The following is a 26,127-nucleotide window of genomic DNA, read 5'->3' on the forward strand; positions in this document are numbered from 1 at the left end:
GCTCTCTATGCCATTTGAAGTTTGAGTTGTCAAAAGAAAATAATCGATTTCCCCTTTAGTTTCCCATTTTAATTTTGTTTGAGGTTATAAAGAGATAAAGAGAACAAAATCTTATTTTCACTATTTCTTTCATGTCTTTCATTGTCTTAAACTGGTCTTTTGTTGCCATTGTTATCTTTAGGGGCATTTGCAAATAAAAGGCAATACGTCAATTTTTGCAATGTTTACTTTTTTGCCTTGGAGGACACAAACGAATTTTTCCACCCATGCGTAAGGTTTTGTGTTATATTGACCTACTAGGTTAATAGCCAATTAAATTACCCTTGATAAAATGGTATGTATAAAACATTGATTTTCATCAAGATCTTCTATGAAAATTATGAACTCGAAAAAGTGTTTCATATCTTTCTTTCTTTCTTTTTTATTTTTGCTGAGTGTATATATTTAAGTACACTCTAAGCATCACAAATCATATCAGAAATATTTTTGACCTGAATGATTTTCGTAGTTGTTATTACCTAATAATTTTATTTTCTCTTTTTCTTTTAGTTGCAAAAAAAAGAGTGGATTGTCCAATTTCACAGCCCAGCTGAAGAGAAACAAAAATAAATAAAAGTAGGTCAAAAATGTTTCCCCAATTTTACACTTCATTGACAATAGTAAGCTCTCAGCATGAAAAAAAAATAACTTCTCGGACTTGAATCATTGCAAACTGTTCTAAGTGATCAAAATAAGAGATAGTTAGAGATTCACAACTCATTAAAAATGACAGAAAGAAAAACAAATTTAAAGATAAGGATCATTGAGCATGCTCTGCAGAAGTATCAGACAAAACATGTACTTCACGATGGATAAAGCACATGAGGAAAATTCAAAGTCAGCGCCAAATTTATACTTTCCATTTTCCTGGTATTGTCCGTAGTTTGTCGGTATGTCTAACTTATGTTGTCCGGAAGGCATCCTGATTGTCCGCGTTCATTCCTGGTGTAATCCTAGATGTTTCCGCGCTGCCCGGCTACGATTAGCATATTCCGAGGTGTTTCGCGCTCTTCCGGATTCATTCCTAGGAATGTCCGCAGTCAGTCCGCGGACATTCCTAGGAATGTCCCAGGACAAGCCGATTCACACACTTATTCCGCGTCTGACGCGGACAGGATGCCGAAATGACAGAATTTGCTTCCGCAACCCTTCCTGGGCTTATCCGCGCCCGTGGACGTCCGCCCTTATATGTGTGATCCTGCTGTCGTGTCCGTACCACAAGCATAGGGTATCAGTTAGCCTATTGCTTGTGTGTTTGTGTGACTAATCGAGCTCCTCGTAATGTCACTGTAATGATGTTGTTCAAACATTGTTCAAACTCACCCAAAGTATATCTCAAAAAACTGTTGCTTCCATTGCTTAGTTTCCAAGTCCGTTAGAAGTTGTCATTTTGAAACTTTAATTCCAAATAACTTGATCGCTAATACAATCTCCACTACAGCCATTTTGGAGTGCTGTTGCCATGAAAACTTGAACGCATGACATTACGAACAACCTTTGATTTTAAGAACAACCCGAACCTTTCGTAAAGTTACACACGAATTGTTACACTTACGAACAACTCAAATCTGTATGAAACTGCTCAAGTTGTTTGTAACTTTACGCTCGACTTTACGAACGACTTTAGGAACAAATTCGGGAACTTACGAACAACTTTGTAAAACACCCCCAGGCGTCGAGCTAGTCGGCCCCTGTAAAAGAAAATAAAGGCACTAACGCTAAAGATTAGCATATTTGGCATGGTGGTGTTGTTGCTATTGTTCATAGTTTGCATTTTAGTTAATACCCCATACTACTCTCGTGGTATGTTCGTGAATATACTCACATGTCAACCACTTCTGCGATGTCATGTTGATGACGTATGCGATATACTCTCCACTTACGCGGTGCTCACTAAGCACATCATACCTGTAGTTTGTGTCAGGCATGTTGACGTAGTCATCCAGTGGTGTCGCGTAGGAACCAGCGACAAAACAAATCACCAGCAACGCTGCATAAAAACTGGAAGCCATCGCTACATCGGTGGCATGGAAGTGTGAAGGACCTAATGACGGAAGAATAGGGAAAAGGTAGTGAAAACTCTCCAATTAAGAGCTTCTGACGATTAAGATGGAGAGGCATGTGCACGTCTTCAACGTGTTCAGGAAAAGTAAACTACGTGTTCACTGATTAGACGACAATATCTCTGAAGTTTACGAAATTCACGACCACTCTAAGTGTAGGCCTACTGATAGTCATGCCATTATGATAAGAAGATGAAATTAGACTTTGACTTCCTAGGTAAGTCAGCTTGGAACCTGGACACGGTAACCATTGCCCGCCATCCTTCTTCTGTTTACCTTGTCACACATTTGGGAAGCAATAAAACACAGGTCGAGTGCGAGGGTAGCGCTCGGAGCTTCGATAACACGACCAAAGGGCAACTCGACCAAAGGGCAACTCGATTAAATCTTTAATCTTGTTGACAGTGTAACTTAATCTTCCTAGGTAAGTCAGCTTGGAACCTGGACACGGTAACCATTGCCCGCCATCCTTCTTCTGTTTACCTTGTCACACATTTGGGAAGCGATAAAACACAGGTCGAGTGCGAGGGTAGCGCTCGGAGCTTCGATAACACGACCAAAGGGCAACTCGATTAAATCATTAATCTCGACTACAAAAAAAAAAAATAACAATCACTATACATAGATATCTTATTGTCGTAAATCTCTTCACACTTTGATTTTCTACGTCTCCACCAGTGTTGCCGGAGGCATTATGTTTTCGGGAAGTTAGTCCGTCCTTCCGTCCGTCCGTCCGTCCGTCCGAAATAAATTTTGTTGACAGCGTAACTTAATAACCGGTTCTTGTATCCACATGAAATTTGGCATATGTATATTGTATGAGTCGACGAAGTTGTGCCTATTGTTACGAATTTGCCAATATAATAATAATAATAATAGTGGCTACTTGTATAGCGCACAGGTCCACTTTTCAGTGCTCATGGCACTTCAAAAATGAAAAGATATCATATATTTACATGCATATATATATTCAAACATTTCAACAAATAAGAAAATGGTTAACAAAAACAAATATATACCAAATAAAGAATACAACATATACCAATTACAAATACAATATTAATCCAATATTAATGACATACAGCAATTACAGTCCTCAGTATGAAAGGAACAGATAAGTTTTAAGTTTGGATTTGAATGACTCTGTAGATGACAGTTCCCTTAACTGTAGAGGTATCTGATTCCACAATTTTGGTCCTATAACGGAAAAAGCACGATCACCATACCCATGTTTTACTCTGGGTGTTTGGAGTAAGAATGCATCTGATGATGAACGTAGCCTTCGTGCCGGAATGTATTTTTGAACAGAATTACTTATGTATATTGGGGAAAAAGAATGAACTGAATGATGTACTAATAACAGAATCTTGAAAATAATCCTTTTTTCTACAGGCAACCAATGTAAGGAACGGAGAACTGGTGACATGGAATCAAACTTATTAGTAAAAGTTAACAATCGGGTCGCAGAATTTTGCAACCGTTGAAGTTTTTTGACATCTTTTTTTTTGAAAGATTACACAACAATGAATTTGAAAAATCCAACCGAGAAGAAATCAAAGCATGAATAAATGAAAAGCATGAATCACTTTAGAATGTTGGTTGGCATCCATTCGTCTCGAGAAACGATGGCGTAGCACTCGCTAGGCAAGAAGTTTGCACTGCCTTGAGTGGCTGTAAAGCCCCACTCTTGAGTGGCAATCCTTAGAGCACTTGCAGCAGATGAAGTCTGTTGGGGCCAATACTAAGACTGCCCGTGCCTTTCTCTTAGCTCTCCTGTCGGTCTGCTGTACGTGCCTTACAGCTTCAGCTCTCTGAACGCCCTCCCTGACGGTGCCTCTCCATAGCGGACGATCTTCAGCTACACCTTCCCATGTGTTGGTGTTCATGTCCATCGTCTTCATGTCACGTTTGCACACATCTTTGAAGCGAAGATGCGGCCTTCTCATGGGACGAGAACCCTCGCTTAGCTCTCCGTACAGCATGTCCTTCGGGATGCGACCTGGTTCCATTCGACGCACATGACCCAACCACTTCAGGCGTCTCTGGCTGAGGAGTGAAAACATGCTGAGAATACCGGCACGCTGGAGGACCTCTGCATTTGTCACCCTATCCTGCCATTTTATGTGCAGGAGTCGTCTGAGGCAACGGAGGTGAAAGGTGTTGAGCCTCTTCTCCTGGCCAGCATATGTTGTCCAGGACTCAGAACCGTATAGCAGGGTGCTGAGGACGCAGGCTTGGTAAACGCAGAGCTTGGTGTTCTTGGTCAGCTGACTGTTGTTCCATACGCGCCTGTTCAGTTTGGCCATGACTTCAGTAGCTTTCCCTATCCTACTGCTTATCTCATTGTCAAGGGAGAGGGAACTGGAGATTGCTGAACCAAGGTAGGTGAAAGAGTCCACTTCTTCCAGATGTGTGACATTAATGGAGATGTCTGGAGGAGAGTCAGTGCCTTGGGTCAAGATCTTAGTCTTTTTCAGGCTGATGGTTAGTCCAAATTCGTTACAGGCATGGGACAGACAATCAACAAGCCTCTGCAATCCCGCTTCTGTGTGCGATACCAGAGCAGCATCGTCAGCGAACAGCATTTCTTGGATAAGAACCTCTCTAACTTTGGTTCTGGCATGCAGTCGGGCGATGTTGAATAGCTTCCCATCCGCTCTGGTACGGATGTAGATTCCCTCTGTGCAGTCAACAAAGGCGTACTGAAGGAGCATGGAGAAGAAGATTCCGAAAAGTGTCGGTGCGAGGACACAGCCTTGCTTCACACCGCTGTTCACAGGGAAGGCATCAGAAGTTCTCCCGTTGTAGCAGACTCTACTTTGCATGTTCTCGTGAAAGGAAATGATAATTTGGAGCAGTCTCGGGGGGGCATCCAATCTTCTGCAGGAGACTAAAGAGTCCACTTCGGCTGACCAGGTCAAAGGCTTTCGTCAGGTCTATGAAGGCAATGTACAGCGGCTTTTGCTGCTCACGGCACTTCTCCTGCAGCTGGCGTAGTGAGAAGATCATGTCTACTGTAGATCGGCCTGCCCTGAAGCCGCACTGTGACTCTGGATACACCCGGGAGGCAAGACTCTGTAGGCGTGCCAGAACTACACGTGCGAAGACTTTTCCCACAACACTTAGGAGAGAGATGCCTCTATAGTTGTTGCAGTCGCTGCGGTCTCCCCTGTTCTTGTAGACAGTGACGATACTGGCATCACGCATATCTTGGGGTACGTGGCCTTTTTCCCAGCAAAGACACAAGAGCTCATGGAGGTGTTGCAGTAGTACTGGCTTGCCGCTCTTTAGAACTTCTGGTGGGATACCATCATTTCCAGGAGCCTTCCCGCAGGATAGACGGTCAATGGCTTTACTGAGTTCTTCTTTTGTAGGCAGGGCATCCAGCTCCTCCATGATTGAAAGGCTAGGTAAGGTGTCCAAGGCAGCATCTGTTACCATATTTTGGGCTGCATAAAGTTCCAGGTAATGTTCTACCCAGCGTTCAAGCTGCTTACATTGGTCTGTGATGGCTTCTCCAGTCTTTGTCTTCAACGGTGCAGTCTTGATGGCGGTGGGACCGATTGCAGCTTTAATGCTGTCGTACATGTCCCTGGTATTTCCGCTGACTGCAGCTGTCTGAATCCTGCGGCACAGGTTCAACCAGTAGTCATTAGCACAACGGCGCGCAGTCTGTTGAACCTTGTTGCGAGCAGTTCTTAGGATATCGTGTGTGCTGGAGATGGGGTTCTGCTTGTAGGCCAGCAGGGCTTTCCTCTTGGCTTCAACATCTGATTGCATCACATCCCAGTGAGTTTCGTACCAGTCTTCGCTCCGTCGTTCCTTCTTCCCGAACACAGAGAAGGCTGAGGAGTAGATAGTATCCCTAAGGTGGCACCATTTACTATCAATATCATTGTCATTTGGAATTGAAGTGATCATTTTCTCACTGAACGTGTCATGAAATCGTCGACATCTCTCGAGGTCGTTGATACAGCAGGTGTTGATGCGTGGGAGACCTTTGGTTTTGGTTCGATGTATTTTCTTTGTCATCAATCTCACTTTGCTACTGACGAGGGAGTGATCTGAGTCGCAGTCTGCGCTGTGATAACTCCGTGTGTGGTGAACACTGCTAAGGTCTGTACGCTTGGTGATGACAAGATCAAGTTGGTGCCAGTGTTGAGACCGAGGATGTCTCCAGGAGACTTTGTGGCGTTCTTTACCTTTGAAATAGGTGTTTGTCACACACAGACCACGATGGCAGCACAGCTCCAGCAGCCGCTGTCCATTATCATTCATCTTTCCCGTGCCTTGGTGGCCGAGGCAGGAAGACCAGGTGTTGTAGTCAGCTCCCACTCTAGCATTAAAATCTCCTAGAAGATAAAGTCCTTCAGTGCTGGGGATCCTGGATATCATCTCATCCAATTCTTCATAGAACTGGTCTTTAGTCTCTGAGGTGGAGCAGAGTGTCGGTGCATAAATGCTGAAGATGTTGATGAAGCCCACTGTTGTAGACAAACGCAGAGTGAGTATTCTCTCTGTCCCGCCAGTTGGTGGTTCAATGGTGGAAACCAGAGAGTTCTTCACTGCGAAGCCCACCCCGTGCTGTCTTGGGTCGTCCTGTGACAGACCCTTCCAAAAGAAGGTGTAATTGGCTTCCTTGATAGAACCACTGTCTGCCAGACGGGTCTCCTGTAGACAGGCAAGGTCAACATTTAGTCTTGATAGTTCCTTGTCGATAACCGCAGTCTTTCGGGCATCATTAATCTGTTCAATGTCGCTATTAAAACCAGGGCACATGGTTCGAACGTTCCAGGTTGCTAGCCGAAGAGTTGGAGTCTTCATTTTCACTTCTTAACTTCTCCTTCTTATATTGTGTCGACGTCTTGAGACGTCACTGGAGAGTCTTCTCCAGAGTGCTACGAGCCTGGGCTGATGTGAAATGGAGAACTTGTGCTGCCCATACGTCAAGTTCCCCCTCTCGGCGTTGCTGATGTAGTCCAAAGGAAAGGATGAACCAATACAATTTGGCACCAGCACAGCTGCAGGAGTTGCCGGAAGGTAACGCAATACGTTGCTCGACCGCCTTAGGGACTCCACTCCGGATTTCTGTAGGGTTTACTCCTTAGCCTTTTCTTCTCTTGAAGATAACCACAAGGCAGTGGGACCACGTGGCAGGTTGTACTAGGTTACGTGGTACTAGTAGCAGGGTTGATTATTCCTGACCTGACCTATACTAAACACTACTCTCTGCTAGCCGTTTCGCACTTAAGTGTCAACACAATCCCGCGATAGAAGCGATGGAATTCAAACGTTGTTTTACGTTTCTTTGACTCCAATAACGTCACAATTAAAGATTGCGTTGATTCCTTCAAATCCAATGATGTCACAATGGAGGTGCGTCACTGCACACTGGTAAAGTGCGTTATACTGAGATCGCGCAACAAGTTGACTGCGTTTCCAATGATCCAGAGAGTGCACACGCTTGAACTACTAGTAGTTAGAATGTAGTTCTATGTTTTATGATCATGTTTATGCGATCACACGTGCGCGTGTTTTGCAAAAAAAAAAAAAACAATCACTATACATAGATATCTTATTGTCGTAAATCTCTTCACACTTTGATATCTACGTCTCCACCACAAAGTGGCATTATGTTTTCGGGAAGTTAGTCCGTCCGTCCGTCCGAAATCAATTTTGTTGACAGCGTAACTTAATAACCGGTTCTTGTATCCACATGAAATTTGGCATAGGCCTATGTATAGTGTACGAGTCGACGAAGTTGTGCCTATTGTTACGAATTTGCCCATATAATCACTTTAGAATGTAGTTCTATGTTTTATGATCATGTGTATGCGATCACACGTGCGCGATCGCGAATGTTTGTAAACACCGCCGGTTACGTAATCTTAATGTTGAGTCATTCGTTTTGAACCGCAGCCCCACACATTTCGCCCAGGTTGAGTTTAATGTTGTGAATATATTAAGCTGGGCGTGCCTGATGGAATTTTCCATGTATGTGAGAATACTCGTTAAAAATCCCTTGCTCACGTCAGTCGACAATCAGACTCCGTTAGAGAGGACCGTTACAGCTTTCTCAACGTCCCGTTCACGGTCTTGGGAGAAATTGCTTTCCCTAAGACAAGTACTCTGCTAACTGAGTTTAAGTGCTAAAAGGCAGGATAATCCAAGAGCCGCCAACCTGCCTCTAGTCCGTTTTCCTTCGACGACGACGGCAATAAAAAGTTTTCGTCGACTTGGCCATGCGAACCATCAGGCGGTGTGGAGCCAACGCCCACCGACGACGTCCCCGTGCATCGACGTGTTCTCCACATGATAGCGTCTGGTGTCGCCACCCCGTCACGTCGCAGATGAGTTGGGCCCCGACGTTGGTTCTTTTAGGGTATTACTTTATCTGTATTTAAGTTACCTTTCGTTGGAACGATCCCATCTAACCTTGAATTGTTATGGTTAATTTCGCTGTAATGTTTTAAACAAGAATTATTATTCCGGTTGGAAACTGATTGTCAAGCAAATTCCTAATAAAGCTCCTGAAGATTTATTCATTTCAATTCACTGAGACCGCCTTGCATTCATTTGTGTGAACTTGACCGTAACACTATTATCAACATTTTGTTACCCACTCTCAAGGTCAAATTCTTAAGATTTCACTATTTCACCCATATGTCTGCGGGTGCACGTCACGAGACCGACTCCCACGAGTCATACAGCCCACGAGTCATACAGCTCACAAGTCATACAGCCCATGAGTTATACAGCTCACTAGTCATACAGCCCATTACGGTAGTAGTTCGACACTAAGCTAACAAGGCCCATGACACTGACACATTAAGCGCCGTGTTATATCTGTCGAACTCGTGGGCTGTTTTTACCTAGTGTCGAACTCATGGGCTTTATTTGCATAGTGTTGAACTCGTGGGCTTTATTTGCTTAGTGTCGAACTCGTGGGCTGTATGACTCGTGGGATGACCCCGACAGCACACACTACTGTTGTAAGTTCGCCCCGTTCTCCAGATGTGAACGACCCAATCTGTTTTTTGCCCTTCTCAGCCATAATTTCCGTTGGATTCTGGACTGTTGTCACTCCTGTCTCGTCTATGTTGTGTAATGTCCTGGGGCTTTAATTTGTATCTGAAAAATGAAATGATATTTGAATGTTCTTATTGCTACAAAGGCATAGCTAACTTTTATAACTTTAACTTTTATAACTTTAACTTTTCTTTTTTTTAATCTTTTGTGATGATGATGATGATGTTCGTCCTTCGCTGGCGAAGACGACCACAACTTCTAGTAACACTACACACTACTGCAGTGAAATGAGGGAAGTTGTGACTTGCGCGCGAATTGGATTAAAGTGAGGAAGAGTTGTGCAGGGTCGTAGCCTCACTCTCTAGTCCTGGGTCATCTATTTCCAGCGGCAAGACTTAAGACGGCTGGAGGATGGCCATCAGTGTGTTACATGTCTCACTGCGCACTTGTTGCGTACCACAGCGCTTTGCTGTATCTGCCTTCCCGCCCGTTGAACCAATCTGGTGGCTTCCCCCGCGTGGTTCGCCGGATCCAGTCTTCGCATGCTTAGGTAGACAAGCCCTATTTTACCGAGAGTTTGAGACCCATCGGTATCCATCACGTGGTTACTGTTGCATGCAAACAGCCATTCGTAGGGACCACATGTGAGAATCTGATGCAGGTGTAAAACTAGTGATTGTAGGTAGATGCCATGTATGGAGCTCCAGCCAGTGTGTGATGATGAATTGCTTTAATAACGTCATAAAGACAGTGCGAGGATCGTATCATGAGTAAGTTCAGGTAGCATGTTACACTGAATCAGTGAGAACAAAGTTTCAAAGTTTCAAAGTGGTGACGTCACAATGAGGTTTGTTGAGTGGTTACGCACTGGTGATGTACAGTAATTAATTACTGATTTTTTTTTCCTGAAATGCAGTGCCAAGAATAAGTAACCTGTTTTTTAAAAAAAAAGATACAAATAACTTGTTACGTCACATGTGTAGTTAATGCTCACAAAATATTTTGATACTTTTTCATTAGAATATAGATTCATCTTGATTGAGACTTGCATTCTCTAGTTTATGTTTCATTACATTATATACTTTGAGGCGTTTTTATTGGGGAGGGTTGGAAGGGGGAGGAGCACTACTGATATGAGGAAAAGAATGGAGGCTTACTTCTCATACACAGTGTCCAAATTGTTGAAAAATTCATTCACGGTATGTTTGTGAAACGCTGTGGCACGTCCCATAGAAGTTGCCTCAGGCTGACGGATAGAAAACTGTTCCGGTCTTTGAAAGTAGTGAACCATTCACGACCTAACAAGAAAAAACATCAGAAAATGTTATACCTATACACTTGTACTTGTTCACATTTGACTCAAAAGTAAATGGTAGAACAGTAGGGTATAACCACTCAATTTCCATCTGAAACAATGCTTTTATTTCGTTGTTGTTCAAATATGAAGAAACATATATTTTTTTTTTTTAGTGTGTGACTTAATTCGAAGGGGCATGTTAATTTCCAGGAAATTCAAATACTATTTCGTTGTTTCTGTTGTCTAAAGCTCACGACACTTTTTTGAGACAAATGGAAAAAAATATCAGCCATCTTCTTCATGTGGCAAGCTAAGTCGTTCTCTGTGGTGGTACTAAAGATCCGTTTAGATGATGCAAGATTTGCCTAAACAAACGACGAATCAGTGCCATCTGACTGACTCTTTAAATTTCGGTGGAGTGTCATGCGGTCATGTTCAGATCCCGAGCTGCCGATCGCACAGAACTACGGCTTTGTACCTTTTCAGCAGCTCTTTTAAGAACATCTTCTCGGGCACCCCTTCTGCTCGTTCTTGTGTATTTCCTCGGCATTTTGGTATCTGAGAAAAAAAATCGTTTTATCATTTATTGTTACTATTGTTATTATCTTTTAGTCCTTGTTGACTTAAATATTTAAAAAAAAATTACACAATAATTCATACTGGGGTGAGATGAGCCAGGGATTAGGTTTAGTTGAACCGTGTGGCTCAACATGCCCCAATCGAAAGGCACCATTTTGAAAACTTAACACAGGATTATATTCTACTGTTCAATGCGGCTCAAAGATTTTTACAGAAAAATCCACGATAATCCATATCATCCATTCATAAGAAGCAATTTTAGTAGATCCAAGAAGAAGGGGTATAATCATATATATCTACAAAATCGAGACAATTTCAAAAGGATGTGAGCACTAAGAAAATAATTATAATTTTTTTACCCTTTTCCCCCATTTGACAGAGGCAGTTCCAGCGATGTAGAATGATGTGCTGAATGTCCACATGGCGCAAAACAGATTTCAATTGTTGTGGTTTCCTAGCAACAAGGGGTGTGTTGCAGCATAAATTGTCGCCCCCGGCTCGGGGCGAAAATTTGTGCAGGAGTTGACGGCACAAATTGTAGCCCCTGCATAATTTGTCACCTGGGAACAAATTGTGCTGATTGTGCAGTTCCCAATTTTTGACCTCGATGGCGACAATTTTGTGGAGGCAAAATGAAACCTAGCTGCACAAATTGTCGTCGGCCATGCCCTATGAATTGTGTGGTTGGGGTGGTTGCTCCGGTGTTATGCTTGGGTGGGGTGGGGATGACTGGTAAGTTATGCGTAAGTGTGGGGGGGGGGGGGGGAGGCTGCATGGTATGTGTTGTGTATGATTTGTAGGAGCGGACCTTAAACGAGGCATTCTCATTAAATATTAATCAAACTGAAAAGAAAGTCTTACCACATAAATCTTCAGTAGCAGGTAGGAGAAAAAGGCTACTGTAGCAATGAAAATGCCTTCAACGTGTATAAGCACGTGTTTAGAGTTCACAGCGGTGTTGACTTCAAAATAGTATGGGTGTGTCAATTTCAGCGGTGAGGCGGGCTAGGAGAGAGACAGAGAGACCGAGAGAAAAGACATACGAGGGAGGTACCCTCCCTTAATGTTATCTGTCTTTGCTCATTTTTTTCACTGCATTCATTTTCTTCCATCAGTCTTAACTTCAACTTCCATATCACTATTCTTTGTCCCAGAAAAAGTTTGCCATGCTTTATGCATGAGCGAATAATTTCGACACGCCGTAAATAATTTCTCAATCAGTTGATTTTAGCACAAACGAACTGCCATTATATGCACACCCCAAATACATACGTATTTATAAACAAGCACCAACAAACAAACAAATCCTCATAATGCATATAAACAACATCAACACGTATTCTTCCATAATATGCAATAACACACACACTCACACACACACACACACACACACACACACACGAACGGACACTCAATTATCATGTGCGCGCGTACGTACACACTTCCTTGAAGCCTCACCGTGACTTTTTACATGGCTTGTTTGCATGGATGTAACCATGTAAGTTATGTGTTGGTATGTCAATGACTATGTCAAGGATGATATTATCCCCACCCCCCCCCCAAAAAAAAAATGTGCTTCGAGGGCGGACGACAATTTGTACCGTCAGCTCCATGCACAATTTGTCGCCTGTTTCAGGGGGCAAACATTTGTGTCGCAACAGGGTGGCACAACTTACCCACGGGCTCATCTTACCTGACTTTCATCTACTTCATCTCTCCGAAAGAGAACGTTTGTAGTATGTTTGGCATATTACTTACGCATATTGTTAAATGAATCAATTTCGTCAGCCTTGTCGCTGTTTTTATCACCCCTTATTTACAACTGTCGCATTTGAGCCCTGTAATCAAAAGCACATGTTGCATAACGTAAATTCATTGTAAAGCACAATATGTGCATTCAACTGTCACCAAAGCATTATTGATGCATAAGCTAAGAAATCGTGTACTAATTTGATATCATCACACTTGCCGCGTTTTTTCGTCATCCGTAATGTTGAATTGCATCATTCACCTCGGAAACAAATCCCATGTCCGGACAGAAAATATATTTAGGATAAGGACGTTGACAACTTTGCAACTTCAAAACAAAGTGGTTTTAAGAGGCTTGGTTATATTACTTTAAGCATTTTGTTCAATAAGTCGAATTCGTCACCGTTTTTGCCTTTAGTCGTTAACCTTTATTTACAACTGTCTACTTCATTTGAGAATTCTAATCAAAAAGTTACTTAAAGAACACTGAGAGGGATGATTGCTACCAAAATATTATGCTAATGTGATGCCTAAGCAAAACGTGGCCTAACTTGAGGCATGGAACTGAAGGACAAAGGGTTATGACGGTCTGTTTTACATGTATTGATTAAACATATTGTTGACTTGAATCACTTCGGTGATCCCTCGCATTTATCCCCAAGTTGAATTATCCTTCGGGTTTATGCCAGGTTTAAGTGTGTGGATGTGTGTCAGACACAAACACACTGCTATAACTTCTTACCATCTGAGTATTGAGAATTTAGGATTTCTGGGACGAACACTGAACTAGGGCTTTCTATAGCTCAGTCAGTAGAGCACCGGGCTAGCAATCCGGAGGTCTCTGGTTCGAATCCCGATGGAATCCCATTTTCTTTGCCCATTTTTCCGCTTTGAATCAATTTCGTCACCTTTGTCGCCATCTATCGTCACCCTTTAGTCACAACTGTCTAATGGATTGGAGTTCAAAGGTGCAAGTCACTCGACGATAATTCATCATAAAGCACTTTGAGATGCATTCAATTTTTATGAATTTAGTATATCAATACAATTTTATAAGCAAAGAATATCTGAGATTAAACGATTTTGTCACCCTTGCCGCCTCTTTTCGTCACCCTTGATGTTCAACTGAATCATGTATTCGAGCCCTTGAAATGCAAAAGTCCATTTCTATTGGAGAGAACGTCATGGTTATAACACATTCATAAGCATGCACATACAGTTTGGTATGTTGTTGACTGTTTCAATTTCGTCATCCTTGCCGCCTTTTTTCATTACCCTTTATGCCTTAGGTATTTGAACTCTCAAATGCAAAGCACATTTCTCAGGGAGAGAACATCTTTTGCATGGCACATTGACAGGCATGGAACTTCAACGCAAAGCAGCAAAACAATTTGGTATATTGCTTCAGAATATTTTTCTTCACCCTTTATTTACAACTGTCGGACGCATTTGAAAACTGTGAAAGCAAAGCAAATCATGGGTTTAATTGATTTCGTCACCTCTCCCGCCTCTTTTGGTCCACCTGCATGTTCAATATCCTCATGTATTTGAGCATTTAAATACAAAGCACATGTCTCTTTAAGAGAATGTCTCGGATAGGGCACATTGACAGGTATGCAATGAAGAGAAATGGTATAACGATATGTTTACATGTATTACTTATCCTTTTTTGTTGACTTGAAACAATTTCGTCAATGTTGTCGCCATCTTTCGTCACCCTTTATTTACAACTGTCTAATAGCTTTAAGCTCTCTAATCAAAAGGCCGAGTCACCTGATGTTTACTGAAAGAGAACGTTTTTAGCATGTTTGGTTTATTACTTACGCATATTGTTAAATGAATCAATCTCGTCAGTCTTGTCGCTTTTTTTCATCACCCTTTATTTACAATTGGACGGATTTGAGCTCTGTAATCAAAAGCGCATGTTACTCGATGCAAATTCATTGTAAAGCACATTTATGTGGATTCACCAAAGCATTATTGATGCATAAGCTAAGAAACCGTGTACTAATTTGATTTCATCACAATTGTCGCGTTTTTTCGTCACCCATTATGTTAAATTGGATCATGTATTCAAGAACATATCGCATGTCCGGACAGAAAACATCTTTGCGATAGGACGTTGACAACTTTGCAACTTCAAAGCAAAGTGGCTTAAGAGGTTTGGTATATTACTGAAGCCTTTTCTTGATAAAATCGAATTTGTCACCATTGTTGCCTTTATTCGATGACCTTTATTGCCTTTAATCGATGACCTTTATTTACAACTGTTTAATTCCTTTGAGAACTCTAATCAAAAGCACAGGTTACATAAAGGAAATTCATCATTAAGAGCACTGAGAGGTATGATTGCTACCAAAATATTATACCAATGTGATGCCTATGCTTAGCAAAACGTGGCCTAATTTTCAGGTATGCAACTCAATGACAAAGTATTATAACGGTCTGTTTTACATTTATTAATTAAACGTATTGGTGACGTGAATCGATTTCGTCACCCTTTATTTACAAATGTCTAATGGATTTGAGTTCTCTAATCAAGGTGCAAGTCAATTGAAGATAATTCATCATAAAGCACTTTGAGATGCATTCAAATGTTATAAACTTGGTATATCAATACGATTTATAGGCAGAAAATATCTAAGATTAAACGATTTCGTCACCCTTGCCGCCTCTTTTCGTCGCCCTTGATGTTGAACTGAATCATGTATTTAAGCCCTTGAAACGCAAAGTGCATTTCCATGGGAGAGAATGTCTTTGCTTTAAATGCTCGTGCTGGGTTCACGAAATCAATTCTTTCTTTTAATACAAATGACGTAATTTATATTGAACTTGAAACCTCGTGAAGCCACAAAATTTTCCAATTGCAATGCTTGTTGAGACGAAATCAATTTTCTGATAAAATAAACATAAAAACATCGTTTGAAGCATAACTCGGTGAAGCTTTGGTTATTGTCAAATTTCAGTGCTGCATTTGCTTGATTTCTTGTATCATGGCTACTACTGAAACACTAATCAATATAGTGCTTATTTACTACGTCGATTTAGGGCAGCTTGTCAATTAGATACAATAAAAACATCTCGAAGGAAGAATTTTATGAATTTGAAAAAAAACAACTAAAATTCCAACTTCGTTTAACTAAAATAATTCATTCGTACACTAAACGTCTGGTACAAGTTCGTGAAATGCGGGGAAAGGTCGACAGAATCAACCATTACAACCCTCATAGAAGTACGAACCTCATCTCTACGTAATGAACTCCGATATTGGTCCTACATTGCATTGAAACCACCTAACCCGTTCTCTCTAATAAGCATCAACTTTTAGTGCATGATATACGAGAGCGGACGAAGAAAGCGGGCACCCCTTCTCCATGAATTGTGCTGCCTGGCAAATTTGAAATAATTTAATATTTAGTCTCAATAGTGCGATAATTACTTACAATTGACCAAGTGCAAGAACAAAGTAGAAAAAATCAATTAAAAGAACAAAATGCCCTTTCTCTCCTAGAGTCAAAATTTCGTTTGATATTTGTGCTGTGTTGACGAATTCAGTTCTCTGCTTTGCGTCAAAACCCTATATGACACAGTTTATATCAAATTCAACGAAACTGTTTTCGCATTTTGAATAGTCGTTGCATTATTTGATTTGTCAATCTCGTACAAAGCATCAAATGCTCTTTCAGTCCAAATCAAAACAGATCATGAAATGCATGTGACATTTTGTTGATATCATTTTGTTGTGGGCACAATGACGCAAAATTCACAGCAAATTTAACAAATTTTTAAAACTCCCTGAAGCCAAGAATGCAATTTTTTCCATTGCTTGATTTTTACCAATAAGCAATCGAAGAAGACTATTTGATGCTGTTTTCTACAAATTGAACGAAATTGTCCTTACAAGAAGGAAACGTCTTCGATCTAGCACATTGAGAAGTAGAGGTGGTATAACAAGCTGATGTGTAACCGCTCCATGTGCTAGCTACACATATTCGATCTCGCTATTGTTACCGCCCTTTTTGTTACCCTTTGTTTCCGAATGATCATCTCGTTTCTAATTGCCATCAACTCGTCTTACCATTTTACTGACAGTTGTATGCTTCTGAATGCTTTACATTATTTAATTGTATTTATGAATTCTGGCGCCTGATATATAATGTACATTGCACAATGGTGTATGACATACCACACAACGACTTCTCAGAGAAAGTGCTGGGTCATGGAGTCTCAGGATAACGATGAAGTTAAAGTTCTGAAATTATTTTTGTTTTTACTGTGTATCGAAGATGGTTTGGGGTATGTTAATAATACCTGTTGGTATAAAACATGGTTTGGGGTATGTTAATGATACCTGTTGGTATTATACACTTGCTGTCTTACAGTGATTTTTTTTTTGGGGGGGGCGGAGGTTTTGGGCCATGGAATAGGGCTTGGATGCAAAGAATACATTATCAATTAGAAGTGCAGTTAAAGGGAATATTTTTGTTGTTGTTGAGATGTACTCTGATAACAATTTTTCTTTTGTACAATGGATGATTTCTTTTCTTTTTTTAAATTTGGGGGGGGGGGAAGGAACGAATACCCATTCGCCACAATGATATTTCTAGTTTGTATGTACAATAATCCACCTGGTGTACACGCTCAATTTGAAATTATTTGTATTATTTCTTTTCTTTTATGTTCAACTACTCCCTGATGTGCTTCCTTAAGTTGGTTGGAGAGGCCCAAGGGTCATATGATTTTGATTGCTTTTTTCCAACCCGGCTCCTTAAGGAAGCTCAACAGGGAAAGCCTGACACTTTGTTTTCTTGTATTTTATTGTTTTATTTGTTTCTCTGTTATCACTTGTATTGCTTTGCAAATGCCGAATGAATAATAATAATAATAATAATAATAATAATAATAATAACAATAATCAAGAACTTTTCCTCGAAGAGATATGCCATTTGGATAAGAGGGCTTCATAAGCCCTTTTATCCAAAGCTCATACGTGAGAGAGTTGTCAATTTAAAGTGACGAAAAAAAGGCAGCAACGGTGACGAAATCAAATCAGCCAATAATATGCTTTGCTCATACATCAAATTGTACACTGGTATGATATGATTACGTATGATATTCAAAATCGTTATATTTTTGTTTTCCTCTGCAGAGGTACTTTATTCATTCATTTCCAAAACTATATATCGAGCGATTTCTTTTTTGTAAACAATGAATGGGCACATACTAAAAAAAGTACAGATTCTTCATTAGTTACTAAGTATCAAACATGATGAAATCATGTTTGATAATCATGTTTGATACAATCTCAGAAACATTATCTGACAGTATTTCACTTCTAAAACTAATCCATATTTTCAAAATATTGTATGAATGCCCTTGAAATAAATGCATCATGTATTGTTTATAAATTGCATACTGCGCCTATATTAATATTTTATTTATATTTTTTACATTTGGACTCTGATTCCACCTCCAATAATCAATAATTTCTCGTTTAATGAAATTGTTTCTCTAAAGGCGAACTGAATAAAATCAGTGATTTTTTCCAAAACAGACACTTTAGGACACTCCAGGAGAACATGACTAAAGGTTTCTGTTTCAGAGCAAAATGTACACAGATTGTCACTTTTAATTTTCCATTTGAAAAGATTATATCTATAAGGTAAAATACGATGTAATGTCTTGAAGTAGCATTGCTTAACTTTGTTGTTCCTTAGTTTTCAAAATGTTTGTTTCAAAACAGTATTACAATCAAAATCAACATTCAAATCAAATCTATCTTTCCAATATAACAGTATAATCAGATCACTTTTCTTACTCTCACATAACAAATTATGACATTGTTTCGATGTTGTTCTAGATAATCTGATATAATCATTGTCCTTTATTGCATATAAATCAATATCGCAATCTTTGTGATCGTTTTCGCATTTATTTACTTCTGATATACGTTCCACCCATACCTTTAATTGCCTTTTTAAGTTATGAATACTTAAAGTCCACTAATAAATTATCAGAAGTAAAAGCACAACAAATTGAATTTAAAACATCCATTTTCAACTACATCACTAAATGTCAAGATACCTTTCCTGTGCCATTCTTCAAAATTTTTCCATTAAAACATATATTACTGGTATACCACAATACTTCATCTAGTATGATGATCACATGAAGAAAATCAATATATCTTAATTCGCACGACGAAAGTGAACAATGAGTGTAGAAACGAGGTAGTCTATGCTTCTTGCATAGTGCTAACATACCTTTACAAGAACAGTTCGTTTTCATTATCAGTGGACTTGGACCGATATTCTCTACCCAAAATTTGAACATAAACTTCCATGGCGAGTTTGAATGACAATTTTGATAATCTGCGAACCACGACAAATACAACGATTGAAATCGAGCATGTAAATCAAACATATTCAAACCGCCCCTACACGGATTGTCGCCTCCCGCTCGGAGCGACAATCCGTGACGGGCGCTGGCGGCACGGATTGTCGCCCCCAACACGGATTGTCGCCTGGCGACAATCCGTGACGCTTGTGCAGTTCCCAGTTTTTGACCTCGAAGGCGACAATCCGTGTTGGCAAAAAATTTGTTGCGACACGGATTGTCGCCCCGTCACGGATTGTCGCCCCGGGCTCGGGGTGGTTCCTCCAGTGTTAAGCTTTGGTGGGATGGGTATGACTGGTAAGTTATGCGTATGTGTGTGTGTGTGTGAGTATAATAATACAATATGTTGAAACTGTGCATGTGTGGTGGTTACATAGTGGTAGTGGTTTGTTTGTCTGTGTGTATACGTGTGCCTGTATGTTTACGTGTGTATGTGGAATATAGTGGCGCTACTGTGGCAATACAAACGCCTTCAGAGTGTATGAGTACGTGTTTAAAGAATTCACACCAGCGTTGATCTAAAAATAGTATGGGTGTGTCAACCAAATATCAGCGGTGAGGCGGGCTAGCCGAGAGAGAGACCGAGAGAAAATACATACGAGGGAGGTACCCTCCCTGAATGTTATTTGTCTGTGTTCATTTTTCCCTCCAGTCATTTTCTTCCATCAGTCTTATAAACTAGAACGTCCATACCACTATTCTTTGTCCCAGAATAGGTTTGGCATGCTTTATGCATGAGCGAATAATTTCCACACGCCGTAAAAAATTTGTCAATCGTTACTTGATTTTAGCACAAACGAACTGCCATTGCACACCGCTAATACATACGTAATACAAACAAACACCAACAAACACTCAAACAAACCTCATAATGCAAACAAACCAACTCAACACTTTTTTCCTTGATATTTATTGATTTCATTCAAATCATTCATAAATCGACCCATTCTGGGTGCAACATGAACAAAAAAAGTTACAAATGGCAATTCGAAACAAAAGCAAATCCATTTGTCAATTTATACCACAAATAATCTCACTTCAACATAGATAACTCGATTATAGACCAACCCTACTAATAATTTCTTCACGAGAAAGTTTTGACATGTATAGGGCCCTACCAAACCTATATTCCTTGAATATATTGGTTTGGATCATGTAACACCTTCTTACTTAAAAGGGCATATACATAAAAAACACACACAAATATATTACACAAATCTAGAATGAAATCACTCATAAAAAACCCCACCACCCCCTCCCCTCCCAAACCGAAACAAATCTAGGGCCTACATCTATCCTAAATATTAAATCCTACCAACATCCGTCATACCATTTATAACTATCCTTCTTCAAATCCAATCCCCAACCCACCAACCCCTGATTAAACAAAACCTAAATCATCCCACACCCACATTCACCGACCCAAATACATACATACATACACACACACACACACACACACACACACACGAAGATTCGTTATTCCGAAGTTTCGTTTTTTCCGAGGCTTCATTTATCCGAAACACACAATTCCCTATACCTAGTGGTTCGTTGATCCAAAAATGAAATTCGGAATAACGAACCTTCGGAATAATGACCCTTCGGACGAATGAGCCTTCGGACGAATGAGCCTTCAGAATAACAAACTTTTGCAATAACGAAATGTAACCCCCTTCCCACATACCGACGCACACCCGAACCGATACCACATCCTTCCTGATGAAACGATTTCCCAATGTTGATAAATAAGACATAATGACCGTATGCAGAAAAGCAGCATCCGCCCGCACGCAAGCTCCACTCCGAATTCATATACAAATCTGCCAAACAAACTCGTCAAATTCAAAGCTGCTGATAAAATCAATATCAATGTTTATGCCAGCAACAGCTTACTTGGTATCCCTCCCCACGCGCAGCTAAAAAACACATACGCAAAAAACTGACATAATAAACACATTCTTCCATCACACACACACGCACACACACACACACACACACGCACACGCACAAACGGACACTAAATTATCATGTGCACGCGCACATACACACTTCCTTGAAACCTCACCATGACTTTTTACATGGCATGTTTGCATGGATGTAGCCATGTAAGTTATGTGTTAGTATTTCAATGATTATGTCCAAAACGTTATTACCCAGCAAAATGTGCTTCGAGGGCGGGCGACAATCCGTGCCGCCAGCCCCCTACACGGATTGTCGCCCCGAGCAGGAGGCGACAATCCGTGTAGGGGCGACAATCCGTGTCGCAACACGCCTTTTTCAATAGGATTTAGTAAAATAATCGCTTCACTTTTTCTCTCCTAGAATTCCAAAGAAAATTATGAATCAATTTATTCAATTCCATAATGAACTTCTCTGGAAATGGTAATACTAAAGCTACATACACAAATTGTGAAATCATCAATGACTTGATAATTACCACTTTACCATACAATGTTAAATTCGTCATTCTCCAGAACTTTAAAATAGCTTTAACCTTTCCTAATTTTGAAAACCATTTTAATTTCTGTTCTTTGTTAAAAATACACTCAAATATTTCACAGGATCACTAGTCCAATTCAAATCATTTACACTATTTTCTTGAAATTTCATTGTTACTGCTTTTTTTTTCATGACATTCAAAACTGGTCAAGCAATTTGCCCAAAACATGTAACTTGCCCGAGTGCTATATTAGCAGACTGTATCGAATTAACAAAAATAATAGTATCATCAGCCAGTTGTGAGATTTTCAATGCTTCTTCTTGGGCTGTGTTGCCGGAAATAAGTGATACCCTTTATGTGACTGTTCTGCTTAATTCTCAAGGCCATTACTTCAGCTACAAGTATAAATAATAAAGCGGAAAGTGGGCAGCCCTGCCTTATTCCCCGTTTTATTTCAAACTTCTGATACCCATCCACTATTCATAACACTAGCTTTAACGTCAAAATGTAATGCTTTAATCCAACCAATCAAACATTCTTTGAAATTCATTTTACGCAATAAATGAAAAACAAATTCATGACGAACACAAAGGCCTTTTGAAAAACGATGAATAATAATACACCTGGTAAATCACAGTAATCACAGTATTCAATAACGTCTTGAACTAAGCGTAAATTCTGCATAGCCGAACGACGTTTGATGTTGTATCACCCCTAAATGTAATATCAACGCTAAATGTAATATCGACCCTAAATGTAATACACCTTAACCCTAAATGTAATAACAACCCTAAATGACCCTACATTTTAACGCTAAATGTAATAATCGAGTCAACCCTAAATGTAATACATTTTAACCCTAAATGTAATAACCGGAGACAACCCTAAATGTAATATCGACCCTAAATGCAATACATGTCAAACCTAAATGTAATATCGACCCTAAATGTAATACTTTTTAACCCTAAATGTAATATCGACCCTAAATGTAATACATCTTAACCCTAAATGTAATATCGACCCTAAATGCAATACATGTCGACCCTAAATGTAATACTTTTTAACACTAAATGTAATATCGACCCTAAATGTAATACATCTTAACCCTAAATGTAATATCGACCCTAAATGTAATACACCTCAACCCTAAATGTAATAACAACCCAAAATGTAATACATTTCAACCCTAAATGTAATATCGACGCTTAATGTAATACATCTTATCGCTAAATGTAATATCGACCCTAAATGTAATACATCTTAACGCTAAATGTAATAACACCCCTAAATGTAATACATTTTAACGCTAAAAGTCAGTTTGCCTTACTCATACATTTACATATCATTGGAAAGTCAATATACAAATGGTGACTCAAAGATGATAAAAAAGACATCTACATTTGTACTTCTTTTTGCTTTACTGGCATTTTTAAATTTATTTCGTGTACCCTCCCCACGACCACTTGTCCCAGTTTCGTGTCACTATAAGTATAGTAGTGATTACCAGGAGTAGTGAACAATGTAATGAGGCTAATATTTCGGACAGTGATTTGCTGCCATGTCAATGTGTGACAGATATTTCGTCATTGAAACGTTACATAGATAATGACGGTTAGTAAAAAAATTGTGAAATCTTTCTAAATCTTTCTAATTTCTAATTTTTCTCAATCTACTCGCTCTATCATCCCTTTTTATCAGTAGGTATATGTTTTTTTTTCTTCTTGCAATATTATTCATATTCAGAATTTCCTTGCAAAGAATTTTTGCCGATTTTTTTTTTCTTTTTCATCAAAACTTTAAACAAACATGAACACTGAAAGAAGATTGGAATACAAAATGTTTATGTGATTGTATGATAAAGGTAAAGATTTATTTTTAAAAAAACTATGTTGAATGTACCTAATTAACTTTGCAGCAAACAAAGGAATTAATAAAACTGTGTGATCTTTACCTGGGTAAACAACAAAAACGAATCCAAGCAATTATTGCTGCTATTTCAAGAGTACTATAAAAAGTTGCGTCATATCCCCTTCATATACCCCCTGACCTTTTGCCCGATATTCTGCGTTGGTTACACTCTCTATAATGAGATTTTCAAATTTAGGGTCGTAATTACATCAAGCGTCAAGATGTGTCACATTTATAGGGTTGACATGAATTACATTTAGGATTGTTATTACATATAGCGTTCAGATGTATTACATTTAGGGTTGTTATTACATTTAGCTTTCAGATGTATTACATTTGGGGTCGATATTACATTTAGCGTTCAGGGGTGGTATTCTGAGACCGTTTTATCTCTGTTGTAAGTCTGTTGTAACAAATCGGTATTCTGAACACCGTTTTATCTCTGTTGTAACTTCTGTTGTAACTTCTGTTGTAACTTATGTTTTATCTTGCGCACTCTTTGCCTGCGCATACCATTGTCTTAGGGTATGCGCACGCGCGTAACAGTGGGCGCAAACCTGAAAACCCATTAGATTACACGGTATTCTGAAAACTGTTTTATCTTCTGTTGTAAGTCACGCCCCGTGCAAATTTATGCTTCTGAGATAAAACAGGGTGGAAGGTGTTTTAACTCCGTTGTAACTGTCGTTTTAACTTAGGTTACATAGTGAGATAATTCATCAAGTCAATATTGTGGTATGCGAGTTCAAAATAAAAAGATATACAAAAAATAAAAGCAATGTATGTACAGAAAGGCAAAAGATATAGCAGTTTGACAAAATGTAAACTCATTCCACAATACAAAATTTGGTAACAGTAACACTGCAAGTATACATACGCGTTGTATAAATGAACACAAAGGTTACCGGCACCGTCGGCAATTTATTTTAAGCACTATTCATTTCAAAAATGTGTTTCCAAATATTAAACATTTTTTTATATGAGTTCACTATCTTCACCAATTAGAATTCATTATCAGTACCTTTGGGTGTTTCAAAAATATTTATTGCTGGGAATGGCGCGAATCCTGAGAAAAGTATTAGAAGTCCAAGGTTCCATGATGGAACTTGACGTGATATTGATCTCCAAGAGATATCTTGTGAAGATAGTGACAACAACAACAACAACAATGATGATAATGATAATAATAACATGGCATTGCAAGGGCTTAACTTAATTTAGAAGCGTCTAGTTCCCCATAAACCATGAAATTTGGGTTCCTCTTATGAACGCCAGATATCTTTTTATTTTTTTAGACAAAATTTCAAATAAAAAGACTCAATCTGAGATAGCTTTGCGAATCCCCTTCCGCACCAACTATACGTCAAAACCGGTAAGAAGGCATAAATGATCAAGCTTCTGTTGTAACTTTATTCTATCTCTGGCTCTCTTTACCTGCGCATGCCATTGTCCTATTTGTGCGCACGCCAGAGAATGAGCGCTTGTTAAAACGCGCAGAGTTAAGCAAGGCGCATTTGCCCAAGGGAGCAATCTTATTGGTTGAAATGTCTTAGATGCTACTTCTAACAATATTTCCTATTGGATAGATTTACAACTGTTTTAGCGGTGTTGTAACTCACAGACTTACAACACAAGTTACAACACAAGTTACAACAGAGATAAAACGGTGTTCAGAATACCACCCCAGATGTATTACATTTAGGGTCGATATTACATTTAGGGTTGTTATTACATTTAGGGTTAAGGTGTATTACATTTAGGGTCGATATTACATTTAGGGTTGACATGTATTGCATTTAGGGTTGTCTCCGGTTATAACATTTAGGGTTAAAATGGGTTAGGGTTAAAATGTTGACTCGATTATTACATTTAACGTTAAAATATATTACATTTAGGGTTGTTATTACATTTAGGGTTAAGGTGTATTACATTTAGGGTCGATATTACATTTAGCTTTGATATTACATTTAGGGGCGATACAGATGTAACCTGTCTGATCAAAGGAAAACAAATTTTTATACTACTTTCTTTACTTTTTTGCACAATACCTTTGCTATAATCTTATAATCTATATTTAATATGATATTGGTCTCCAATTATCCAAACATTGTTTGTCTCCCTTCTTATACAATAATGTCAAAATAGCCAGCTTCTGAAATTCAAATAATTCCTGTTTCCGAAAACCTTCATTCACACTTTCGGTTAATAAGGACTTGACATCATCCCAAAAACACATATAAAACTCAGCCGACAGTCCATCACTACCTGGTGACTTATTATTTTTCATAGTTAAAAGAGCTTCGTGAGTCCTTCACATGAGATTGCCTCTTCACCATTAAGAGTGGGGATTTCGATTGAGGTTAGATACTCGTCACATTCATCAACCATTTTCCATCCATTGCTGTCTTGACCTTATAAACGCGCCTTTACATTTTTGTGTTAAGACATCATCATATCTCTTCTGAATTTCTGTTAATTTCCTTACATTTTCCTCAGAAGGATTTTCATCAGTCTTCACAAAAAACTCCTCATATTCATTTTGTAACTTTCTCTACATTTTCATTTCGCATACTTAATCGTGTATTCTTTGATTCGTATTTTGAACATATCCCAGTTAACTTGTGCAT

At 39.3% G+C, this 26,127-nt stretch overlaps 1 protein-coding gene across 1 annotated transcript in view; it reads right to left on the bottom strand.

The window, feature by feature from the left end:
• The window catches only part of LOC139730733 (autocrine proliferation repressor protein A-like), a 148,052-nt gene extending 146,001 nt beyond the window's left edge, over positions 1-2,051 (bottom strand). Inside the window, exon 1 of the mRNA XM_071641597.1 lies at positions 1,865-2,051. Coding sequence (XP_071497698.1) covers positions 1,865-2,051 — 187 coding nt within the window. The remainder of the gene's footprint in view (positions 1-1,864) is intronic.
• Between the last annotated feature and the right edge of the window lie 24,076 nt (positions 2,052-26,127).

The sequence above is a fragment of the Diadema antillarum genome, unplaced genomic scaffold (genome assembly GCF_040938485.1).
Source record: "Diadema antillarum isolate AM-2024a unplaced genomic scaffold, OU_Dant_1.0 seq00000331_RagTag, whole genome shotgun sequence".
Lineage (NCBI taxonomy): Eukaryota > Metazoa > Echinodermata > Echinoidea > Diadematoida > Diadematidae > Diadema > Diadema antillarum.